Raw genomic sequence first — 21,906 nt, forward strand, 5'->3', positions numbered from 1 at the left:
GACAGTCGCGCAAGCCAATCCTGTGATTCGTCCCGAATGGAAATAATGAGCTGTGTTTAATGAAGATTAAACGGTCTAGAGTCACTCGATTTTTATACTCTTTTTATCAGAGTACTTACATTTTAATTATGCATTGATATATATAGAAAGTTTAATCAAATTTGGTAAAAAGTTTTTATATAAATCCTACCTACCCTACCTTTAACTGTTGTACTGCAGTGCATTTGCAAAACATTTGCATTTCCTCGCAAAACTATTGTGTTCCCAGAGAAACGTTGTATTTTATATAGTTTGTTCTCAAAGCTTATATTATTTCCATTAAAAAGGTTTTACGAAAGCAAGGTTTTTTGGAGGAATACTATTGGTTTTTGTGAGAGAATGCAAAAGCATTGACGTATTTATTTTCCATATACGTCATACTGCCATATCATCTTTTTTTTTTTTTTTTTTTTTTACCTTCACCATGTCCCTTTAGTGGCTCCGTAGTTTAGTGTATTATAACTGAAATTCAGCTAAGAGCGTTGGTTTTAAGATGTTGTGTGAAGTTAAAGGAAATTTTACTTTAAAAATGTGTCTTACTTAAGACATGCATATTCTATACGCTTCTGTTTTTTGAATGCAACATTGTGTGAATAGCCCTTTAACTGTGCCAGTGGACCAAAGCTATAGGCCCTATAGTTTGTACAGTATATTATTATTTGGCCCTATCTTGCACCCAGCGCAATTGACTTTGAACACCGACACATGTATCATTCCCATTTTGCACCCGCGCACAGCGGACTTTTCCCTCCACAGACGTACGTCAGTAAATTAGGGAATGAACTTGCGCTCGCGGGGGCGGTTCAGCGCAAAGAGGAGGCGTGTTCCGGCGCAAAACTTCCCTGGTGCTATTTTCTAGTTTTAAAAACCAATTGCGCCACTGACCAGGAAAAACCCAGTCTAAAGACAGTGGCGCGTTGCGCGTTAGTGATATGGTATTTTGCGCTTGGCCATAATGTAGCGTGTTAACGCGCATACACTTTGATTCTCTAATAATTATAAACAGACGCAGCAGTTTTCATTTTTGCGAATCATACATTATTACAAGGAAAAATATTAACACACGAGGGAAATCATTGTTGTGACCGTGAAGATGTGAAAAAGATCTAGATTAGGCTACACATTTACCCAAATTATACGCCTGTTTAACCAAAGCTAATTTGGGTGGGTTTCTCCCATCATCCCCAATGTCACTTCTCTGTGTTTTACAACGCTGACGAGAACGTCGGTCTCCTCGGCTGTGAACCGCTCCTGGCGTGCGCTTGCAAATCCGCCGTTATAACAGCGATCCGCCATGGAACAAGCGCGTCTGCTCTTAAAGGGAATGTGAGAGGACGCTCTGATTGGTTTATTTCACGTTACGCCCAAACCACACCTATGAATAATGAAGCCCACAAAGTTATTTGCGCTTTGACACTTGCGTTTCAGATCGTTAAAATAGGGCCCTTTGAGTTGCTGATATTCAGGTTTTTTTCAATGTACCCAGATCTGGATGAGCAAAAAAAAAAAATGCCTGCAGTCTGAATATAGTTGAATACCGTGCCACCATGTCCAGCAAACTTGGCAGTGTTAATTCAGGTCTAATAGAGGTGTAAATTAGTATCAGAGTCAATTTAACACTGTCATGCATCTAAACTCTTCAACGTCGAACACATATTATATATACACTTTTTTTCCCACAGGGTTGGTGGTAGGGAAATAATTACTTGGTAACCATTTCAGACTCTCTCATTACTGCCTAGACTCGCTCATTAAAAAAACCAATGGGGAATTTCTCTGAGAGGACCCTCGAGATTCCAGCTGACCTCACTGACTCACGGATGAGAACGGAGAAGGAACTTTCATGGAGAACACAGCCGCTTCATCTGGAGTGCAAACTACCTTATGCGCATGGGAAAGTTGGGAAAGCGAGCGAACAACCCAGTGTGTGTGTGTGTGTGTGTGTGTGTGTGTGTGTGTGTGTGTGTGTGTGTGTGTGTGTGTGTGTGTGTGTGTGTGTGTGTGTGTGTGTGTGTGTGTGTGTGTGTGTGTGTGTGTGTGTGTGTGTGTGTGTGTGTGTGTGTGTGTGTGTGTGTGTGTGTGTGTGTGTGTGTAAACCCTACGCTAGACAAACAAAGATGTCTTCACAAAGATGCCAAAATCTGAATTCATTGTCCTTTTGGCTTATAAATCATACTGTGATGTAAGAATGCAGAAACTTTTCTGTAATAGGTATAGTTTTAGGGGTAGGGGATATAATATATAGTTTGTACAGTATAAAAATCATTATGTCTATGGAATGTCCCCATAAAATATGAAAACCCAACGTGTATGTGTGTGTGTGTCCTGATAACCCCTACATTATGGGGACAAAATGTCCCCATTAAAATCCTTGTCCTTGTGGGGCCATTTTTTGTCCCCTTGAGGAAAACAGCTTATAAATCATACTAAGCGATGTTTTTTGAAAATGTAAAAAATGCAGAATGTTTTCAGTGATGGGTAGGTTTAGGGGTAGGGTTAGTGTAAGGGGATATAATATACAGTTTGTAGAGTATAAAAATCACTGTGTCTATGGAAACAGGAAAACCAAACGTATGTGTGTGTTACACCCAGTTTTGCTTCATTGTTTCTTTTTCTCAGAGCTGGTTTCTCAAAGCTCGTTCTCAGCTAGTTTCTGCTTTGTTTAAAATGTGCCGGTAGAAACACTTCATGCATGTATCTCCTAACAAGGTCACAGAATGTGATACCGTTCTTCCTCCAAAGCAGAAATGATATTGGTCTCAGTAATTCCTTTTATGTCCCAATTTGTAAGGATTGTGTTTCTTCTGAAGTGGGATTGAAAAATAAGATGTTATGAGCTCTATTCTATTAAATGCATACGGCATTAACGGCATTACATACGGCAATACCAGACATTCATCCTGCAATACAGGATGCACAACTTGCTTTTGTTAAACAAATATCTGTGGAGATGACAAAGAAGTGTCAAAATCAACCTTGAAGGTAAATGTGGAAATAGAATATATTTTTGAAAATGAGCATACTTTCTTCAACATGACAAGTATATATATAGATAGATAGATAGACAGACAGACAGACAGACAGACAGACAGACAGACAGACAGACAGACAGACAGATAGATAGATAGATAGATACAAGATATATATATATATATAGATAGATAGATAGATAGATAGACAGACAGACAGACAGACAGACAGACAGACAGACAGACAGATAGATAGATAGATACTAGATATATAGACAGATAGATAGATATATAGACAGATAGATAGATAGATAGATAGATAGATAGATAGATAGATAGATAGATAGATAGATAGATAGATAGATAGATAGATAGATAGATAGATAGATAGATAGATAGATAGATACTGTAGTTAGATATATAGATAGATAGATAGATAGATAGATAGATAGATAGATAGTTAGTTAGATAGATAGATAGATAGATAGATAGATAGATAGATAGATAGATAGATAGATAGATAGATAGATAGATAGATAGATAGATAGATAGATAGATAGATAGATAGATAGATAGATAGATAGATAGATAGATAGATAGAAATGCAAACCTCGTGTATTTGACTTATAACTATTTTAAACTTAGTGAAAATTCCTATTATATCATTCATACAAAGTTCTATCATGAAACTTGACACGGGCTGATAGGTCATTAACTCAATCTGCTTACAATCACTTAATTCTCTATTGGCCACAGCTGATTGGTTCCTGCTGTATCAGTAGCCAATGAGCTCGCTGCTCAACCTTCAAATACTGTTCATCATTTTTTTAGTGCAGCACACTTTCAGAAACCCTCCACCTTCCCCAGCTCCACCTGCATAGATCAGCTTCGGGTAATTCATGTGCGCTATATCGTACAGCAGAAGCATGTCCCATACTTGCTCACAGCAGCGGCATTACCATGACAAACATAAGAGTTGTCAGCAACTTTCATGCTGGATTCTGACATGTATAGCTTTTTAGACTTATTTGCTCAGCAATCCCTACATTTCCATCCATAAATTTCACCCAGAGAAGAGAAGTCATATCAGAAGGGCTTTCTCAGTGCAAAGCTTATTCAATAAGGCTGGGATGTTTGCCATCCAGAGTACATTCCTCTGGCTCATTCCTCATCCACTTGCCTGCATGTTTGTTTGTCTGCATCAAAGTACTGTCAGCAGTGGCCTTTGACTCTCCTGAAGAACATCCAACAACAGCATTTACACAAGAAACCTGGACTTATTAGCCAACTATTGCTTCGTTTTATTGCTGTTTAGTAACTGCGTTTTACTGTTCGCATGTGACGCGCGAACCAGTTCAACTTCACATGTTTGTCATGTCACACATTTCTTCAGGAAAAAGTGTTCATTCCAACACAGCTAAGCTAGTGGATATCCTCCCTCTCTTTAAGCTGTCTTCATGCCTCACGAGAAAGGCAGTGTTTGCACACCAATCACTTTTCTTTTCTGTCTCTTGAAAAGGAGCTGTCAGCAACCCATCACACGCCGCGCCAAGCAAACATCGCCGCACAGAATGGCCAGAAAGTGACTGAAACAAGAGAGCCATCTCAAACATTTCCCCTCAGCCGTGACATTGTCGTTTAAAGTAGCGCTACATTTTCGTTTGTGCAAACTTGACAGGGTTTCAGAAGACTGCAAAAGGCTTTGTGTCTTTGTACAGGTTGCAGTTGTTCAGTGTTGTTTTTCTATGTACTGAACCTGAATTTAAAGGTACAATATATGACTTTTTAATTCAAAATTAACACAATTTTAATGAGTCAATACATCATCAACCCCTCTTCCAAAACATATTTTTGTGCTACATGATTCACTATAGTAAGCCTAATATAAGTGTTTATATTTTAGACCTGTATGGTTTTCACAAGAAATTGCATACACATGTCACTGGCCTGTGTGTGTCTCCTCATATCCGTTAATAGAGTTGCTCCAGCTACATAGGTTAGCTGTCACAACGAGTGAGAAATGTTGACATAGAGCAACTAAATCTCCAACCTCCGGGGAATCACCCGTTTTAAACAAATGCGGAACAGAGGAGAGAAAAGAGAACTCGTAATAAAACAAGAATCAACCTTGGCTTGGCTTTTCTGAGATCTTGAGAACTGAGAGATTTGAAATGTTGTAAAAGCGACATGGAGTAATGGCGTTTTTATTACTCGACAGGTTAAGGTATTTTATTGAACAGATAGATTGCCGTATGTAGCTCTCAGACAGAGGTCATTGTAAAGCATTATCTATTATGAACGGTCATATTCATCTACACAGTCACGCAGAACTGAAGCACAACCAAAACAATGTTCTTCTGCAAAAGGCATCCAGTTATGTTTTTGTTTGTTTTACATATAGCTAGTGTACCTTTAAACTGTCAGTGATAACATTGTTGCTGCATTGTTTTATTTGCTTTGTGTAACATTTTCTAGAATGTGTCCATTACACTTCATTCAAATAGGCTACTTATTTGATGTCAGTGTAGCAGCGAGTGTAGATATTTCTTTATTAAATTTTTCAGCAGAATGTCTCGTAATTCATTACAGGAAACTCTTACACCAGGGGCCAGTTCAGGTTCACTATCCTTATCTCCCTATATAATATTTAGATACTATATTTGATATGCAAGTTTTAAGGCCTTGAAATTGTCTCAAAAACCTGTACACAATCCACTACATGCCTTATGTTATCTGATTGAGTTTATACATTTTAGCAGGTAAAAGTCCTTTTAGTGTAATTTTAAAAACATCCCCCTTCAGATGTGTATTTTTTTTGCTTCATAAAAGAAATCTTTTGATTTTTATAAAGTAAACGAAAACAAATGGTATTTTGTTATAATATTTCAAGATGAACTTTTTAACATATAAATAATTTTTTTTTAAATTCACGTTAAAATGTGAGTATCAATTATCAAATATGATCCATCAGGCCATTGAGTAACGTTTTTTTCTCAGTTATCATTGTATTGTATTGCATTATATGTTTTTCCTCTCACAATAAAACAAACTACAGAGCTTCTATACTGTTATGAAGATCTCATTAGTTTACATTACAGCCATCAGAATTTCATCTTAATATTTTGTCATATAAATAACAGCAGCTGCACCAAATTACAATGCAGTTTTGCTCAGTTTAGGCCTTTGAATAAAACTGAGGTGTGTTTTTAACTGAGTTCTTAAGTCATAGTCTTAACAGAGTGAACGTGTTTCTGCAACTGGCCCAACGCTTTAAGACTGTGTCTGAACATCTAGTCTGACCAAGAAGTTAGCCAAGAGGTAATCAGTTATGGGATTCAAATTAGTTTAAGCATTTTATGCAACTGATGCAGGAGTAAACGGTTTATTTACCTATACTGAATGTTCTCTGGGAATACAGAAATCCCAAGAGGGTTCAGCCATCCTAATGGATCAGTTTGCCCTCTAAATACATGTGAAATATCCCCACAAGCATATTTCCCATCATAGGGTCAGACTTGATAAAGGTGAACAGAGCCCAATTGCAGTGCAGCATCTTGCCATTTATATTACTGCAACATTAATAACTTAAAAAAGCAATTCATAAAACGAAGGAATTGGGTACATTTTATATGCTTTAATTTCACTACACTGTACAAAAAGATCAATAAGTTATGACAACACATGTTTTTACAACTCATCAAAATAAGTTAAGCAATTTTCAACTTTTTTTACAAGTTATACAAGATTCTACTAATTTTTAAGTCAGTTTAATGTTATTTAATTAACATCAAAGTTGATTGTATTAAAAAAAATTAAGGCAGCAACTTTTTTTTAGTGTTCATTTAGCCTTAAAATTGTAAAGCACAAACTAATGTGTTTGCTCAATATTTGCTGCCCACCCTGAGTCTCCATGAACAGATGTGTGTTATGTTGTGGGTGATTGTACAGTACAGTTTACAGTTACACTGTGTAAATAAGACGACGCTAATCCCACTGAAAGTCCGTCTAATGAACTGTTATTGAGAAGCTTTGTATCTGTAGATATCTCTGTATCTTTCTTTATTTGCACAGTGTAGCCTATAACAACAACCAGCTTTTTCAGAAAAAAAGAGACTACAATAAAAAAAAATATTCTCAGTAAAAGGGGGTTATTTTCTTTAAGTCAAACTAATAATTATTAGATACAAAATGGCAGGAGTTTAAATTCCTGGATATTTTTTTAAAACTCTAAAAATACCCATGAATTAGTATAGGCTACTACAAAATGAAACCATTCATAAGTGGCTTCATAATGCCACTGCTGTGTTTGGGTGCTCTCCAGTGGTTAACATGTGTAAGTGATCGTTTGTGCTGTAGCCTACATCAAGAGTGAGTTTTATGTGCGACAGAGAAACATAACCTATGATGTCTTATAAAATGTTATCCAAAATAATAAATGTTAACATAGACATTCATTTAATCTTCTTTACTTGAATGCCATCTTACCTGACAATATGAGTATTTGTTAGCCTACATTTACTCGTATACTCGAAGAGTTCAGATGATGCTATTATTATTATGATTATTTTTATATAATTGCACATTATTTTGAATGAGGAGTTATTATGGTAACATAGTTCCCGCAATTGCTGAGCACTGAGTAGCCTATCATTTTAATAAAATATAGCCTAGGCTTATAGTGCGTGGACTTAAATCTAATATATGGAATAGCCTAAGTACAAAATGTTCTGAGCCAAAATGTGCATATTAGTTAGCAAAATTAGCAAATAACAGCTAAACACATCACTGTTGACAAACCAGAAGACGACATGAAGATTATTTATTTTTTTTTTTTTAAAGTAAAGAAACGCCTGATAGCAAAAGTTAACGTTAGTTCCAGCGTTGCATTCAAGTCACTTCACACATGACGAGGGACAAAAAAGAAAGGCATTTTACTGGATTGACCTAAATGTAAGTTAACGATAACCGCACACCTGACTCTTAAATAGTCCTTATAACAAAATTAACAAAATTTTGATTAACAAAATTACAAATAATTAGCCTAAATGACGTAGCGTAGCGTTGTTTTCGGAATCCACCACTAGCACTTTGTTTACTGTTGTTATAAAGCTGCAATGTTTTGATGAATTTCTATTGGCTACGCAATGTCCCCGCATTTTCTCATTGGCTATTAGATGCATCAGTCTTTTTCTGATTGGACAAGGGAGTCAGCGGGTCATCTGCACTGAGACGCCATTGGCTCAATAAGTAGGTTAGTGGTCCTCTAGTTATTAGATTGAGAGGAAAGTAGGTCATAGCGAATGTATGCTGATACTGTCCAGCTCCGTCCATATTCGCTTGATCATACATGTGCTTTTCTACCTTCTTCATGTAAGTAAGACATGTTTGACCTCTAAAAACGTGCTGAACTGTATGCTGTTTTAATGCAAACATTGCTGTACATCTGAATTAATTCGCTATATTCTCCACGATGTGCTTTAAAGTTTTTAAGATCTCGACAGGTTACGGAGCAGTATCATTTTAAAATGTATTATTTCTGTCACGGTTCATACAAATTAATGTGTTCATGTGTTAGTACTATGTCGGTTTCTGTAAGTAGCCTAGTAGTAGTAATACAGAAACCTACATTTTGCTTCTCTAAGACTCATGTCAGATTATATAAGGTCAGAGTAAGAAGTGAACGAACGTGTTAATTACGCATCACTACGCACGACTGTCATATTTCTGATGAAAACATCTTGGTGTAAGCCTTAAGCGCAGTCTTTGCATTTATAAACACATTACTGTGCACGTGATTTCGTTGTACTGCGTGTCGCTCGCGCAAATATGCGCACGAGCGCTGATCATCATATCCCACTGTGACGGTAGCGCGAGGTGGGCACTGTTAACTCTCGTGCCCTTTTCCTAAGGTAAACACAGAAGCTTTATCTCGAATCCCAATTAGCTGACTTCTAGTGGCTACAATTGATAGTGTTATTGGCGCTTGCAGCATCATCATTCTTCATCATTCAGCATCACTTGAGCATCAGGTGTTTTGGGCATCACAACTTTTACCTGTGTACCGCAGTTTTGGGGATCATTGGACATCACGGCCAGGAATAAGTGTTTTTAGGGAGCTCTTTTGGGAATCACTGTATGGAAGCTTGCGCCACATGATTAAAAAATAATAATTGTGACTTATCTCACAATTCTGACTATTTCTCACTGTGTTTAGCTTGCAAGTCTGACATTTCTCTTAGAATTGCGAGATACAAACTAGAAAGTGTGAGAAAACAAGTCAATCATGTGAAGTATAAACTGGTAATTGCAAGGAAAAAGTCACAATTGTGAGATAAAAAGTTGCAATAATTTAATTCCGTGGTGGAAACAAGCTTCCATGTCAGTTTTTATTTCACAATTCTGACTTTTTATCCCGCAATTCCGAGTTTAAATCATAATTCTGAGAAAAAAAACGACAGACTCAGGTAATAAACTTGGAATTGTAAGAAATTAACTCATAATTGCATAATACAAATGCTCTATTGTGAGATTTTTCTTAGAATTACGTTATAAAGCCAGAATTGCGAGATATAGGATAGCAATTTTAAGAAAAAAGTCAGAATTAATTTCTGATATAGGCTAGTATAAATTCGCAATTCTGAGAGAAAAAAAAATCTGAGATAGGCTATAAACTTGTAATTTCAAGAAATATTCCGTGGTGGAAACAAGCTTCCATATCGATGTATTACTATTTACATGTCATATATGTACATATCATATTTGTTTATTTACACATCGTAGCCTACTTACATTCAACATTTTGAGCTTATAGGCATGTGCAGTTTTGGGTAATAAATATACGAAGTATGATTTTAGGTGTGAGAGGTGAATGCTGCATAATAAAATTCTGGAACTGTGTTAGTTCATCCTTGATCTCCAATTTCAAATCCTAAAGCAAATCCAGTCGAGAATATCTGTGCTTGACTTCAATCACAAGAAACTGACTTTTTTGTTTCAAGATGTTTCTCGACAATTATTTGTGGAGCTTCATAAAGACAGCATCACTAAACATCACTCAGTTAGGCACCATATGTGCGTGCAGCTGTTTTTTTCTTTTTCTTTCATTGATGTTTGGGGATCATTGGGCATCACAGTCAAGAATGATTTTCGACAGATGTTTTGGGGATCAATGTTCATTCAGCATAATCTAGCTGTAGCTGCGTTCAACATTTTTGAGCTTTTACAGTGTGCAGTTTTTGGGAGCAAAAATACTAATGTATGATTTTAGATAATAGAAGTGCATTCAGCATTTTTGAGCTTGTTTAATAAACACAACACATGCAGAATTTTCGAAATATCATTGGTATGGTATTTATTTAGGCATCATATTTGCATACAGCTGGTTTGTGGAAATTATAGATGTGCACACATTTGTGGCATAATAGGTGAATAATTTGGAGATGGAGATGAAATGATGTCCAAACATCAACCTGTTCAAATATAAATACAAACAAAAGATTATTGAAAGTATAGAGAAGAAGAAATAATTTGCCACTTGGGGTTTCTACCATGATCAGATACAGCAAGTGTATACAATCCATTTATTGTTTTGTTTTGTTTTTGTTTGTTATGTTTTGCTGTTGTTTCCTTGCTGTTGTTTTGTTTTGTTGCTTTTGCATTATGTTCCTTGTACTATTGGGAAATGAGAGTTTTTATTGTATTAATTTTGGGGGTGCATGGGTGCTTATAAGCTCTTTTGCTTCGGCCCACTCCTTTTGAGCAGAAGGGTTACTGCTCAAATAAATAAGTAAATACAAAATAGGTACATGCTGCAATTCTTGGACATCATGTGCATAGATAGCCTATTTTCACACCAAAACTACAGTGTGCACAGTATTGTGCTTTTGCAGTAAAATGTTTGTTCGATTTTTTGTTTATTTCTGTACAATAAACAATTTGGGGTCACACTTTATATTAGGTGTACTTACATAAAAAAAATATTATTAGGTATATATATAGTGTTCATGTTGTATTGGAAAACACTTACGGGTAAGGTTAGGGACAGGTTTGGTTGAATGGGAAGGTTTAAGGTTGGGTTAAGGTTTAACGGAACAGTCAACAGTGCGATTAGATGCAATTACATAAATTAACTACAGCAGTAATTACATGCAGGCATTTTTTGGTTGCACTTTATTTTACAGCACTTACGTGTACTTACAGTGTACTTATCTGAGAAAGTACGGGTGATATAAGGATATGGGTTAAGGTTAGGTTAGGTTAAGCTTAGGTTCAGGGTCAGTATCAAGTCATTATCCAGTTATTGCAATTACTATAAGTACATTTATGTACATGCAGAACAGGAAATAAAGTGCAATCGTATCGATCATTTTTACATATAAGTACAATGTAAAAACATGTAGGCTATGTACACAATGAGTGCATTGTATCAAATGATTAATTTAAATGTTTGTACTTTGTACATAGTAGTTAAATACACGTAATATAAAGTTTTGGAAATTAGTTTACCACTTGATGACAAATCCTAAAACAAAACTAGTTGAGAATCTCTGTGCTTGAGTTCATTCACAAGCAGCAGATTTGATTTTATTGTAAGATGTTTCTCAACAGTTATTTGTGGAGCTTCATCAGCTCTGTTATGGTGAAGACATGTTCACTAAATATTGTGGAGTAAAGCTGTTGGGCTCATATACTTACCTCAAAACTTACATTGAGAGTGTGTAGAACATCTCCTTAAAACCTTGTTTTGTGTGCAGTGAAGCCTAAAGGTGTTTACCTTTACACCTGTGTGTGTTTGTATTGTATATGAGTATTTATTGTGCTGATGTAGATTGTAACAAGGAACTAACTGATAAAACATAATAAAAAACATGTTTCATAAAAGGAATGTGATTTTTTTGTTGGAAATATATGGACTCAATTCAGGGCAGACACGAAGAAGGTAAAAATTAAGCTGCTGCATGGATAATGATTATGATCTGAAGAATGCCTGCCAAATTTATGTCCAATGGTATTTACATGGTACTAAAAGATACTACAAAGAATACCATGGTATTATTATGCTACAATTCACGTTAAGCTTTGCAAACAAATTGCCTTCTGTGTGAATGCAAGCTAGAGCCATAATGCTGGAAAAGACCCTATGACATTTTTTTTCTTTACTGTAAATATTTCTCATATTATGAAAAATCTATTTTGTTAAATAACACAGTAAAATAACAGACTATATGCACACTACCGTTCAAAAGGTTTTTGAAAGAAATCTCTTCTGCTCACCAAGGCTGCATTTATTTGATAAAAACAAACAAACAGTAAAACCAGTAATATTGTCAAAAAAACGAAACACGCTTTTAGTGCCACTCACTGGACATTTCACTTTGAAACTGTCGCGAAACGTGCAGGACGCAACCTATTTTGCGCTTTGCAAAAATGTTGCCACAGGTAAATTTTTCTAATAAGGTTGGGCTGCATATGATTCTTCAGAAATCATTATAATATGCGGATTTCGTGCTTATGAAACATTTCCTACACTGTAAAAAAATATTTTCATTTGTTATCACAACTTTTTATCTTTTGTCAAATCAACTTAGATAATTAATGGGGTTCAGATAACATCATATTTAGAGTTTCTATTAATTAAATCAATTTCCTTCATTGCGTTAACCAATTTTTTTTTATTTCAATGAACTAAAAATTTTAAGGCAACCAGGTAACTTACTTTTTCAAATTAAACCAACAATAATTTGTTTACAGTGTATTAGTATCCGCGTTTATAACCGTTTTGGCTGCTTAATATTTTTGTGGAAACCGTGATGCATTTTTTTCAGAATTCTTTGATGAATAGAAAGTTAAAAAGAATGGCATTTATTTGAAATTAAAAATCTTTTGTAACATTAGAAATGTCTGTTTTGATCCATTTAATGCATCCTTGCTGAATTAAAGTATGAATTTTTAGTTTTGTACAGTCTGGTCATTCTCTCAACCAATGTCATGAGGTGCAGCCTAAGATGCTTTTTAAGACTACCTTTCCTTCATTATCCACTTTAACCCACCCATAAAATAAATTCATACACAGGCACAATTTATATCTGTCTACAAAACGAAATTGAGTTTTAAACAAAAGTTTAGGAGTGACATCAGCATCAGAGGAAGCCCAGATAAGCCACGCTTACCACAGTCCTGTGACCGTATCTTTCTGGCATCCCTCCACCACCCCAACACTCCCTGAGGGAACTCGCGTTGCGTCCCATCTGACGCCTTCAGCGTGGCTGCGTCTGAAGCACGCGCACAACTTTTTCAATCTTGATTGGTGCTGCGTAGGGATGGGCAATATGGACTTAAAACTATATCACAATATTTTCTGGTATTTATTGCGATACTGATATCAATGACAATATATAGCTAGTACCATTCACCTCTGTTTTTTTGGCTACAAGTGAAAGCTGTATGCCTTCTTGAGAGCCTCAAAAACACAAACATTGATCCAAAGTCAAATGTACCCATCATCAAATAGGCTTCTATAATATACCAATTACATAAAAGAATAATAATATAAAAAAGTAAAAATCCAAGTAAAAACGTAAAGACACCAGCCCTTGCAAAAATGGAAAAATTGCAGGTATACTTTAATTCTGTAAAAGTGCTGATAGTTTAAATAGTGCAACTGTACTGAAAAACATCACACACAATAATAATTCAAATCAATTACAAGTTTGAAATGTATAAACAGATTCTGTATTTATTCATTCAAAAATAAAACCCCAACCATGTTTTCAGATAGGTTACAAAATAACAAGAGTGCAAATAAATGTAATTAAAATCAAGCATTATTTAATGATAGAACTTAAGTAATCTAAAACTTGGTAACCATGTATGAATGCATATTTGTCATTTTAACTGAGCTTAGAACTGGTGCCTTAAGACATTGTTGGTCATTCAGTGTTTCTGTAAACAATAAAAACAAAAATACTGATTAGATTATAACATAACTACTAATAACAAAATAAACCACACTAAGGATTGATGAGCTGCTGGGTTCATGAATATGTATCACGTTGTCTGCGTTCGCTCAAACTGATTTGCTGAAATCAAAACAGGGACAGTAATATATGAGCGACAGCCAAAAATTGCTGTTTGCTCATTAGTTTCTGCTTGTTCATAAAGGCTGAATAATTCCAAATGAACTCCATTATTTTTTACAGGAAAATACAACAAAGAATATAGTTTACATGTGGCACGCCAATTCTGCGGGAAGACTAATTCTTATCGTGGGAAGAATTTTTACCGGTGTATCGCAAATAATATATTGCCCATCCCTAGTGCTCATCACCATCTTGTGACGAGCTGGCATAGGCCGAAGCTGTAAAGGGAAGCCGGGATCACAACAGCATCAGCACACAAATGTTTGTTTTCAGCAAGCGCTCTGTGTGACTGTCAGTCTTATTTGGTGCTTTCTGTCCCTTGTTATCATATATATAAACAAAAAAAAAAGGCAAATAACCAGCAGTTCAGAGTGTGTATCCCTGCCCTCGTTACATCATAGGGACACACACGATCTGTGTGTATGCTGCTTGGGAGTAGAGCATGTACGGTCAGCTCTTGAGCTGGCTGTGTACACTGTGAGGTGCAGTGTTTGAAGAGAGTGGCCAGGCTCACGCTCCTCGTGGATTGGGTCCGCTTCTCCTGAGGCAGAGTGGTGGCTTCATTCGTGGGGTTCGCGGATGGAACTGGTGGAGAGGTTTGAGACGGCTTCAGCCCTTTCTCAGCCCTGACGCTCTGGATCCTTTGCTCAAGCTCGGGATACGGAAGCCCTCTCTGCGGCTTCTTCCTCCCTGAGTGAGAGCATGTTGTCTAGCTCTGAGGAGTTAGACGTTCTAAGCATTGAAGCGAGTGATATTGGTGATTCACCATACGTATCCCCGCGGTATGAGAAACGCATGGAGGTTGTGTCTCGTGCTGTGTCTAAATTAAATATCAACTGGCCAGCTGAGAAGCAGAACCACAACCTCCATATCGGGTCTTACCCTTTTTCCCATGATCTAAGGTGTCGAGATCATGAAAGAAGCCATTCTCCTCTCGCCTATCCAGTCCCACAGTCCACCACTATTCTTCGATTATGGGGCTTAAGGAGAATGGCTATGGGACGATTCCAAAGGTTGAAGAGACACTTGCTGCGTATCTCTCCCCTGATGCTGTGTCGTCTCTCAAAGCTCCGACGCTGCCCACCAAGCCTTGTTGCACGACTTCTTCTCTGGTGGGCAAGGTGTACATGGTGGCAGGTCAGGCCGGCGCTTGTTTGCATACAATCGGAATCATGCAAGCGTACCAGGCTGACCTGCTTAGGGACTTAGACGAGGTAGAAGAAGTCATTCACTAATGAGTTCGCCAACTAACTTGAATGTTTGTGAGAAATTAATTTCAAGCTCTGGTGGTTAGCTAGTTTTGTAGACGGAAGAGTGATCTCTCTGATAGGCGGATACCTCATACGCGCCGTTCTGGATTAGTGGGAGTGGCTTGCGGAGCTTTGCAATGTGGTGCATTGTGGGAGTTGTTGTCTTTCATACAAACACGCCCTAAAGTTACTTTCTGTCTTTTCTCGGTCAAGAAGGCACCAAATTTGAAAATTATTTTACATTTCGACTACATATATGACCCACTTTCAATAAAGATTAATGTTCCCACGGGTGAAATGCTCCTTTAAGAGCTGCGCCGGGCCACATTTATCATTCCTTGCCACTAAGGAGACGGTCTGCGCCATTAACCGTTCCACGGCATCTATGGTGGCTATGGAGAGACACCTATGGCTGAACCTCTCAGGTATCAGGGAGAAAGACAATTCTTTGCCCTTTGATGCCCTGCTGTCGCCTCCTGGCCTCTTCAACGATGCTGTGAGCAGTGTCATCGAGAGGTTTCAGGAAGCAAAGAAAGAGGCGGCAGCATTACAGAGGTTCATAACTCGTCGAGATCAGTCCAATGGGGCTGCTGCCAAAAGGCTTCTCGAACAGGCATCCACAGAAAGAGAGTGTTGCGTCTCGAGCCCCCAATCAATGAGCCTGGGAGTGGAAGCTGCACTCTCACCCGAAAATAAGCAGGAAAAGACGGATCTGAGGAACGTCTTTCTCAATAAGAAGGCTTCGGGAAAGAGGTCTTGACGTGATGGGCAGGCCTCTGAGGGCACCCCCACCCGTGAGAGAGCGAATTACACTCGCTCCTCCGCGGAGCCGTCAGGAAATTGATTTGTTAACCCTGCCGCAGTGCTTCAGGGTCTTCCCTGCACATATTTATACGGTTTTATAGCCTGGACATTCTGGTCACTCCGGTGTCTCATGTTCTTTTGCCCTGAGTTGTGCCGGGACAGCTTCACATCAAGGCAGGCACGTGTCAGCATGGCGAAGTGGGTATTTCATTCCCTAAAGCGCTAGCTGCACGAGATGCAGCGCGAGTTCCCTCGAAAGGGAACGTCTCAGGTTATGCATGTACCCATGGTTCCCTGAGACGGGAACGAGACGCTGCATCCCCTTGCCATAATTCCTGCATGCCTGGGGCGGCTTGCTTCAGCCTATCAAAAGCTGATGCGCCAGATTCCCTTTATAGCTTCCGCCTACGCCAGCACACGTCACGAGATGACGCAGCATCAGTCAATGTTGGAATAGTTGCACACGTGCTTCAGATGCGGTCACGCTGAAGGCTTTCCCCAAAGCGTCAGCTGTGATGCAGCATCTCGTTCCCCTCTCAGGGAACCATGGTTTTATGGGTAACCTTAGATGTTTTCTCTAAAACAGTCAGGGAATTCCTGAGGGGGTGCTTCGGGTTTAGGGTCAAGTCTCAAGCTCGAGCCCTCCAGCAAGGACAGCAAGCAAAACCTCTAAAATTCAAAGATAATATGAACATGTGAACTTGTGAAGTGTTATAAGATCATGTGAAACATCAGTTCAGTTGTGTCTAAATGTTTGAGTCGTTGTGTACAGTGATGGTACAAGATGAAGTTTTAGTGAAGGTGAGGGATATGCAGTGAAAAGTATTCTCCACTGAATAATCTTATTCAGCTTCAGTAATCAGCCTGATTCTTATGCCGTCAGATGCCTGATTATTTGCAAGGGGGTGTGCTGACCCAGAATACACCGTGACAGCTGTTTGATGGTGTTGACGCTGTGCAGGTGAAGTCAGTGTATCTGGTGGTACAGTTAAGCAGCTTGAAGTGGGAGCCTCTGTCCTCCCATGATCCTCTGCTAACAGTACACCATGTGCATAGAAACCATCTGCTGCCCCTGCAGTCACAGACATTACTCACCACAACAGCTGATACTGCCAATGACTCCTCATACAGCAGTTTGGTGGAGTAATGCTGCTTTCCTAACTTTCATACGCTCTTTCTTTTTGTTTTCCACCCCCTCCCTGCCTCTATCTATGGCCTGTGCTCTCTCAGATCCAGTGCCTGTTTTGTGTATTTCAGCAGAAGCCATCGCTGTGAGGAAAAGGCTTTTCTCTGAGGTATGTGCATATTTGGGAACGGAATGTGGAATAAATGCCTCGGTATTCCACCCAAAAAATAAAAGTCTGTCACTATTTACTCACCCTGAAGTCATTGGATGATTTGTGAATGATTAAGGAGTTAAATGTCAGTGTTCCTCATGCAAAGCTGTTGCATGACATCAGATGAATTGAAATAGAGCACACAAGTTGTACTTTTTTATTGGTCATTTTGTAGCTCAACAACATCAGTTTATGGGTGAATGTAACAGAAAGGTGCCCAGGTCACATTTTGGATCAAACACAAAAAAAGAAAGTTTTTTTTTTACATTGTGACATTATTTTCAGGAATTGACCATTCTTACATTTCAAGGGAAGTTACCCATAGTTGGCTAAACTTTTATAGTGGTGAGCAGAAACTACAACAACCATTTATTTGAGTTTAATGTGCATTTACTAAATGTTTGTGTGTGTACAGTTTACAGAATATATATATAAAACCCCTGATTCAAAGAATAATGTCACAATGCAAAAACAATCTTGTATCAATTTGTGTCTGCAAAATAAGAATTGTATTTATTTATTTAATTTGGGTTGAAAAGAGATTTCGTAATAGTTTTTTCACCCAGAGACAGAGATTCACCCTCAAGTATTAACTTTAAATGTAAGGAAAAGAGCAGTATGATCATTCAACTATAATTCTCCTTATCTGTTCAACAAAAGACAATCGTTTGGGGGATTAAATAAATTGAATTACTTAATTACTAATTTTCTTCATGAAAACCATAATCAACACAAATTACTTCAGAGTCAGACCTTTTCATGTCTTTTTAATAAGGATAATAACATTCTGTAAGTGAACAGACTTACTCAAGTGACCTACATGTGCCGCCTCTTTTGTGTACGTCTGCTTGTTGGCTTTCCTCCTGATATTCACACGCACAGCCTTTGGTTTCCTCTCTGCTTATGTAACTTACATTGTCTTGATATGATCTAGTGGTTGATTCACAAAGAAAGATAGTTTGACTCATCTATTTTTCAAAGCACTTTTTTAAAACTATTAATATATATTATAAAAAAAAAAATATAAAAAAACGTACCTCTTTCCAAGCTGTTTACAGGGGGTAAAGGGGATATTTTGATTTAAAAACAATGAGATGGGAGTAAAAATTATATTTAAATGCTTTTGCATTCTCAAAACTTTTGTGTTCCCCTGAGAACTCAAAGTTTCTCAGGGGAACACAATAGTTTTGCGAGAGAATGCAAATGTGTAGCAAGCAAACGCAACGTTTCTCACTTTTCAACACTTTTGAGAGAGATCCTTTCCTTCTCTGCAAGCAGCTCCTTACAGTTCCTGACAGAAATGTCAGCGAAGTTCATGATGTGTAAATGTAGAGAATTCATCAAGGTCAGTCTCCAGTGCTTCTTATAGTTGACACCCATAATATATTTGTCACAGACTTGTCACATTATCAGTGTACTTGTCTGTAAGGTCCACATAGCATTACTGGCGTGAATAGAAGCAGGTGTCAGTCTGACCTATAACTCTAAAGAGAACAGCTAATGATTGTCCAAGTACATAATCGAATGTGGGCCTCTGGTGGCGTGTGGAGATAAGGGTGTTACATAGCAGGTTTAATTGGTGTCATGGCACCATGGATCTGTCAGGTCACCTGGATCAAGTGTCAGTTGGTGAAAAATAGGTCAAAGATAATGATGAAGTCAAAGAGAATAAGAGTCTTAGAAGAGTCACGGCTTTATGACAATGGCTACGTTTACAGGCAACCAAATAATCCGTTAATTATCGGATTGACGGCTTAATTGGACTGAAAAGCCTTCATTTAAACACCTCAATCCGAATTAAATATCGATCGGATTGGAAGGGGTGGTTTATTCATTTTCTAATCCGATTGGTTTGGGACATGTAAAAACTGAAAGTACTGCGCATGTGCAATGACGTAGAAATGACATATGGCGCGTGGAACGAGCTGTTGTAATTGTTGAATCGACTTGTCGTAAATTTCTCCTACCTCTCATCATCTGTGAAGAGGAGCAGGACATCGTCCCACCAGTCCTTCTTTCATACTCTCATCCACAGGCGGCTGGTTTTGGGCGCTGGTAGGGGCATTTTTACAGCTTGATAAATATAAGCACAACGGGTCATATGCTCATTGTCTCCTAATTCGTGCTCATAATAGATAAATATTAAGTCTGCTGTTTAAAACAAAGAAAGCAGCAATGTATGAGAATACTATGTGTAAACAGCCGGAAACTCAATATTCGTCAGTGTGCTCATGTCAAAAAATCTGTTCAGATTTGAAGCTTGTAGTATAAACGCACACATTAACCCGATCACTTTATTTAGCGTTCATTGTAAACACTACATTCGGATTCATCAATCGCAATAAATTAATTCTGACTGACGATTGTGCATGTAAACATAGCCAATGAGATGTATCTTGTTTAGAGATGTTCCCTGAAAACAGATTACATTGTAATGAAAAGCTAAGCAATCTCAGATGAGTTTATATAGGCCTATAAATGTGGTACTTTTCAGTTAGGACAGTTACTGTATGTCAACAAATTGCTGTATTGCTTATTAGGTTTACCTGAGTAAGCCTTGTTTCTGCGTTGCATTGCTATTAACATGGACTCTTTCTGAAGTTATACTAATGTGACTGCCTCAAGAAAAAAGTGCACTCCCCGCATGAAGGAGAAGGAGATCAAGAAGGAGATCAGGCATGTTTCTGAATTCTGAATGTCTTCACAAAGCTAAGCTAAGTTTTCCTTTTTATGCTCATTGCTTAAAAGCTATCAGGTTTTTAGCAACTTGCTTGTTGCTTAAGTCTACCTGGGTAACGGTAACATGATATTCATTGTTATCTGTACCTGTTGCTCAAGGAAATTTGCTAATTGAAAACACGCTTACCTGATATAGTTATTGAAACATGCTTGTTGCTTTTGGCTTATCTGGTTATTGCCAACATGCTGTCCTAAGCTTACCCTGTGCTTAAGCGTATCTGGGTATCAGTAAAATGCTTGTTGCTTAAGGCTGATCTGTTTATCATTGGAAACTTGTTTGTTGCTTTAGGCTTATCTGGTTATTATCGGAAACATTGCTTTAGGCTTTTCTATTGCCAAAATGCTGTCCTAGGCTTATCCGGCTATCAGCAACATGCTTGTTGCTAGGACTGGGCGATTTTTCTTCTTCTTGTGCACTGGTTTGCCAATCAGAGTGATCTCTCTCACCGATGGCTATGCTGATTCAACTTTTCTGGTTAATATTGGCAATATGCTCGTTTAAATCATCTGGGTAGGGGCGTACTTCTGGCCACCCCTGTTGCGTAAGCATTTTGAAGGTTTTAACATCTGACTTTTCAAAGAACGACACTGGCACAAAGCAACAATATACATACTCCAGCTGAACTAAGTTGTCACTTCACTTATTAATATGGAAAAACAACAAGCCCAAAGATGGTTATAATAAGTGGAAGTGGCAACGCTGCAAATGCGCGCTTGGCGAAAGAGCTTTACAAGCATGAACAGAAACAAAAAAGAGCGAGACGCGAGCGCAACGGTCAGACATGTTTTTCAAGCACATAGATTTTTACATAGAAAAAGAATGAAAAAGAATCGCAATGGAATGGAAATAAACATAAGATTTAGTCAGCAAAATTAACAAATATTACACATGGTTATACCCTGCTCTCACACACACAGTAGCCTGCACACAGTAGCTACTTACATATCATGTGATAGCACAAAGAAATGCGCAGCCAGTTGCATTTGTACTTTGCAACGAAAATATAAATGAACACGCTGTTGCATTTTTAATTACGTTTAAAAAAACTTTGAAACATTTTGCTATGTTTACTGACAACTATAAGTCGTTTAATCAGTTATAGTCTATTCAAGGAGCTGGTGATTGATCACGTTTGTGTCGGAGATCCTTGTCTATGGAAGATAATTTATGTCAGACAGAAATCATTATAGGAACGATGATCCAGTGTTTAACCAGTGCTGTTTTTGAGATGCAGTTGCACGAAATCCGCTTTATGTTTATCTGTTTTAAGTCGCGTATTCCATGCAGGCTATACACGATCTCAGTTAGATGCATGTTAAGTGATTTTCTCTAGATTTAAAGCAGGATTTATTTATTTTTGCAACCCCAATAAAATCATTGGGTCTTAACTGGCCACCCCTAAACAAAGTTCTGGCTACGCCCCTGCATCTGGGTAAGGGCAACATGCTTGTTGCTTAAGCTTTTACGGGTCTTAGCAACATGCTTGTAACTGCATTTAAAGGAGCATGTTGCTCTTCTCCACTGCTTGTAACAGAAGAGCACCCTTTGCTGCTACTCTCCTCTTGTAAGGGACATGCGCCCCCAGTCTCTGCTATTCAGGGGGACATGCGGCTCCTTTCCGATATGACC

At 38.0% G+C, this 21,906-nt stretch overlaps 1 protein-coding gene across 4 annotated transcripts in view; it reads left to right on the forward strand.

Moving 5' to 3' along the window:
* Window positions 1-8,225: 8,225 nt before the first annotated feature.
* The window catches only part of bmal1b (basic helix-loop-helix ARNT like 1b), a 28,323-nt gene continuing 14,642 nt past the window's right edge, over window positions 8,226-21,906 (forward strand). For 2 of the 4 annotated variants that reach the window (XM_079605452.1, XM_079605453.1), the window contains exons 1-2: window positions 8,281-8,378; window positions 17,431-17,495. Coding sequence is in view for 2 of the 4 variants with exons in the window: in XM_079605450.1 (XP_079461576.1) it covers window positions 8,356-8,378 (23 nt within the window). In the remaining 2 variants the exon portion in view is untranslated. Of the gene's footprint in view, window positions 8,379-17,430; window positions 17,496-21,906 lie in introns of all 4 variants that reach the window. The other 2 variants (XM_079605450.1, XM_079605451.1) reach the window with 2 other exon arrangements.

The sequence above is a fragment of the Phoxinus phoxinus genome (assembly GCF_949152265.1).
Source record: "Phoxinus phoxinus genome assembly, chromosome: 2".
Taxonomy (NCBI): domain Eukaryota; kingdom Metazoa; phylum Chordata; class Actinopteri; order Cypriniformes; family Leuciscidae; genus Phoxinus; species Phoxinus phoxinus.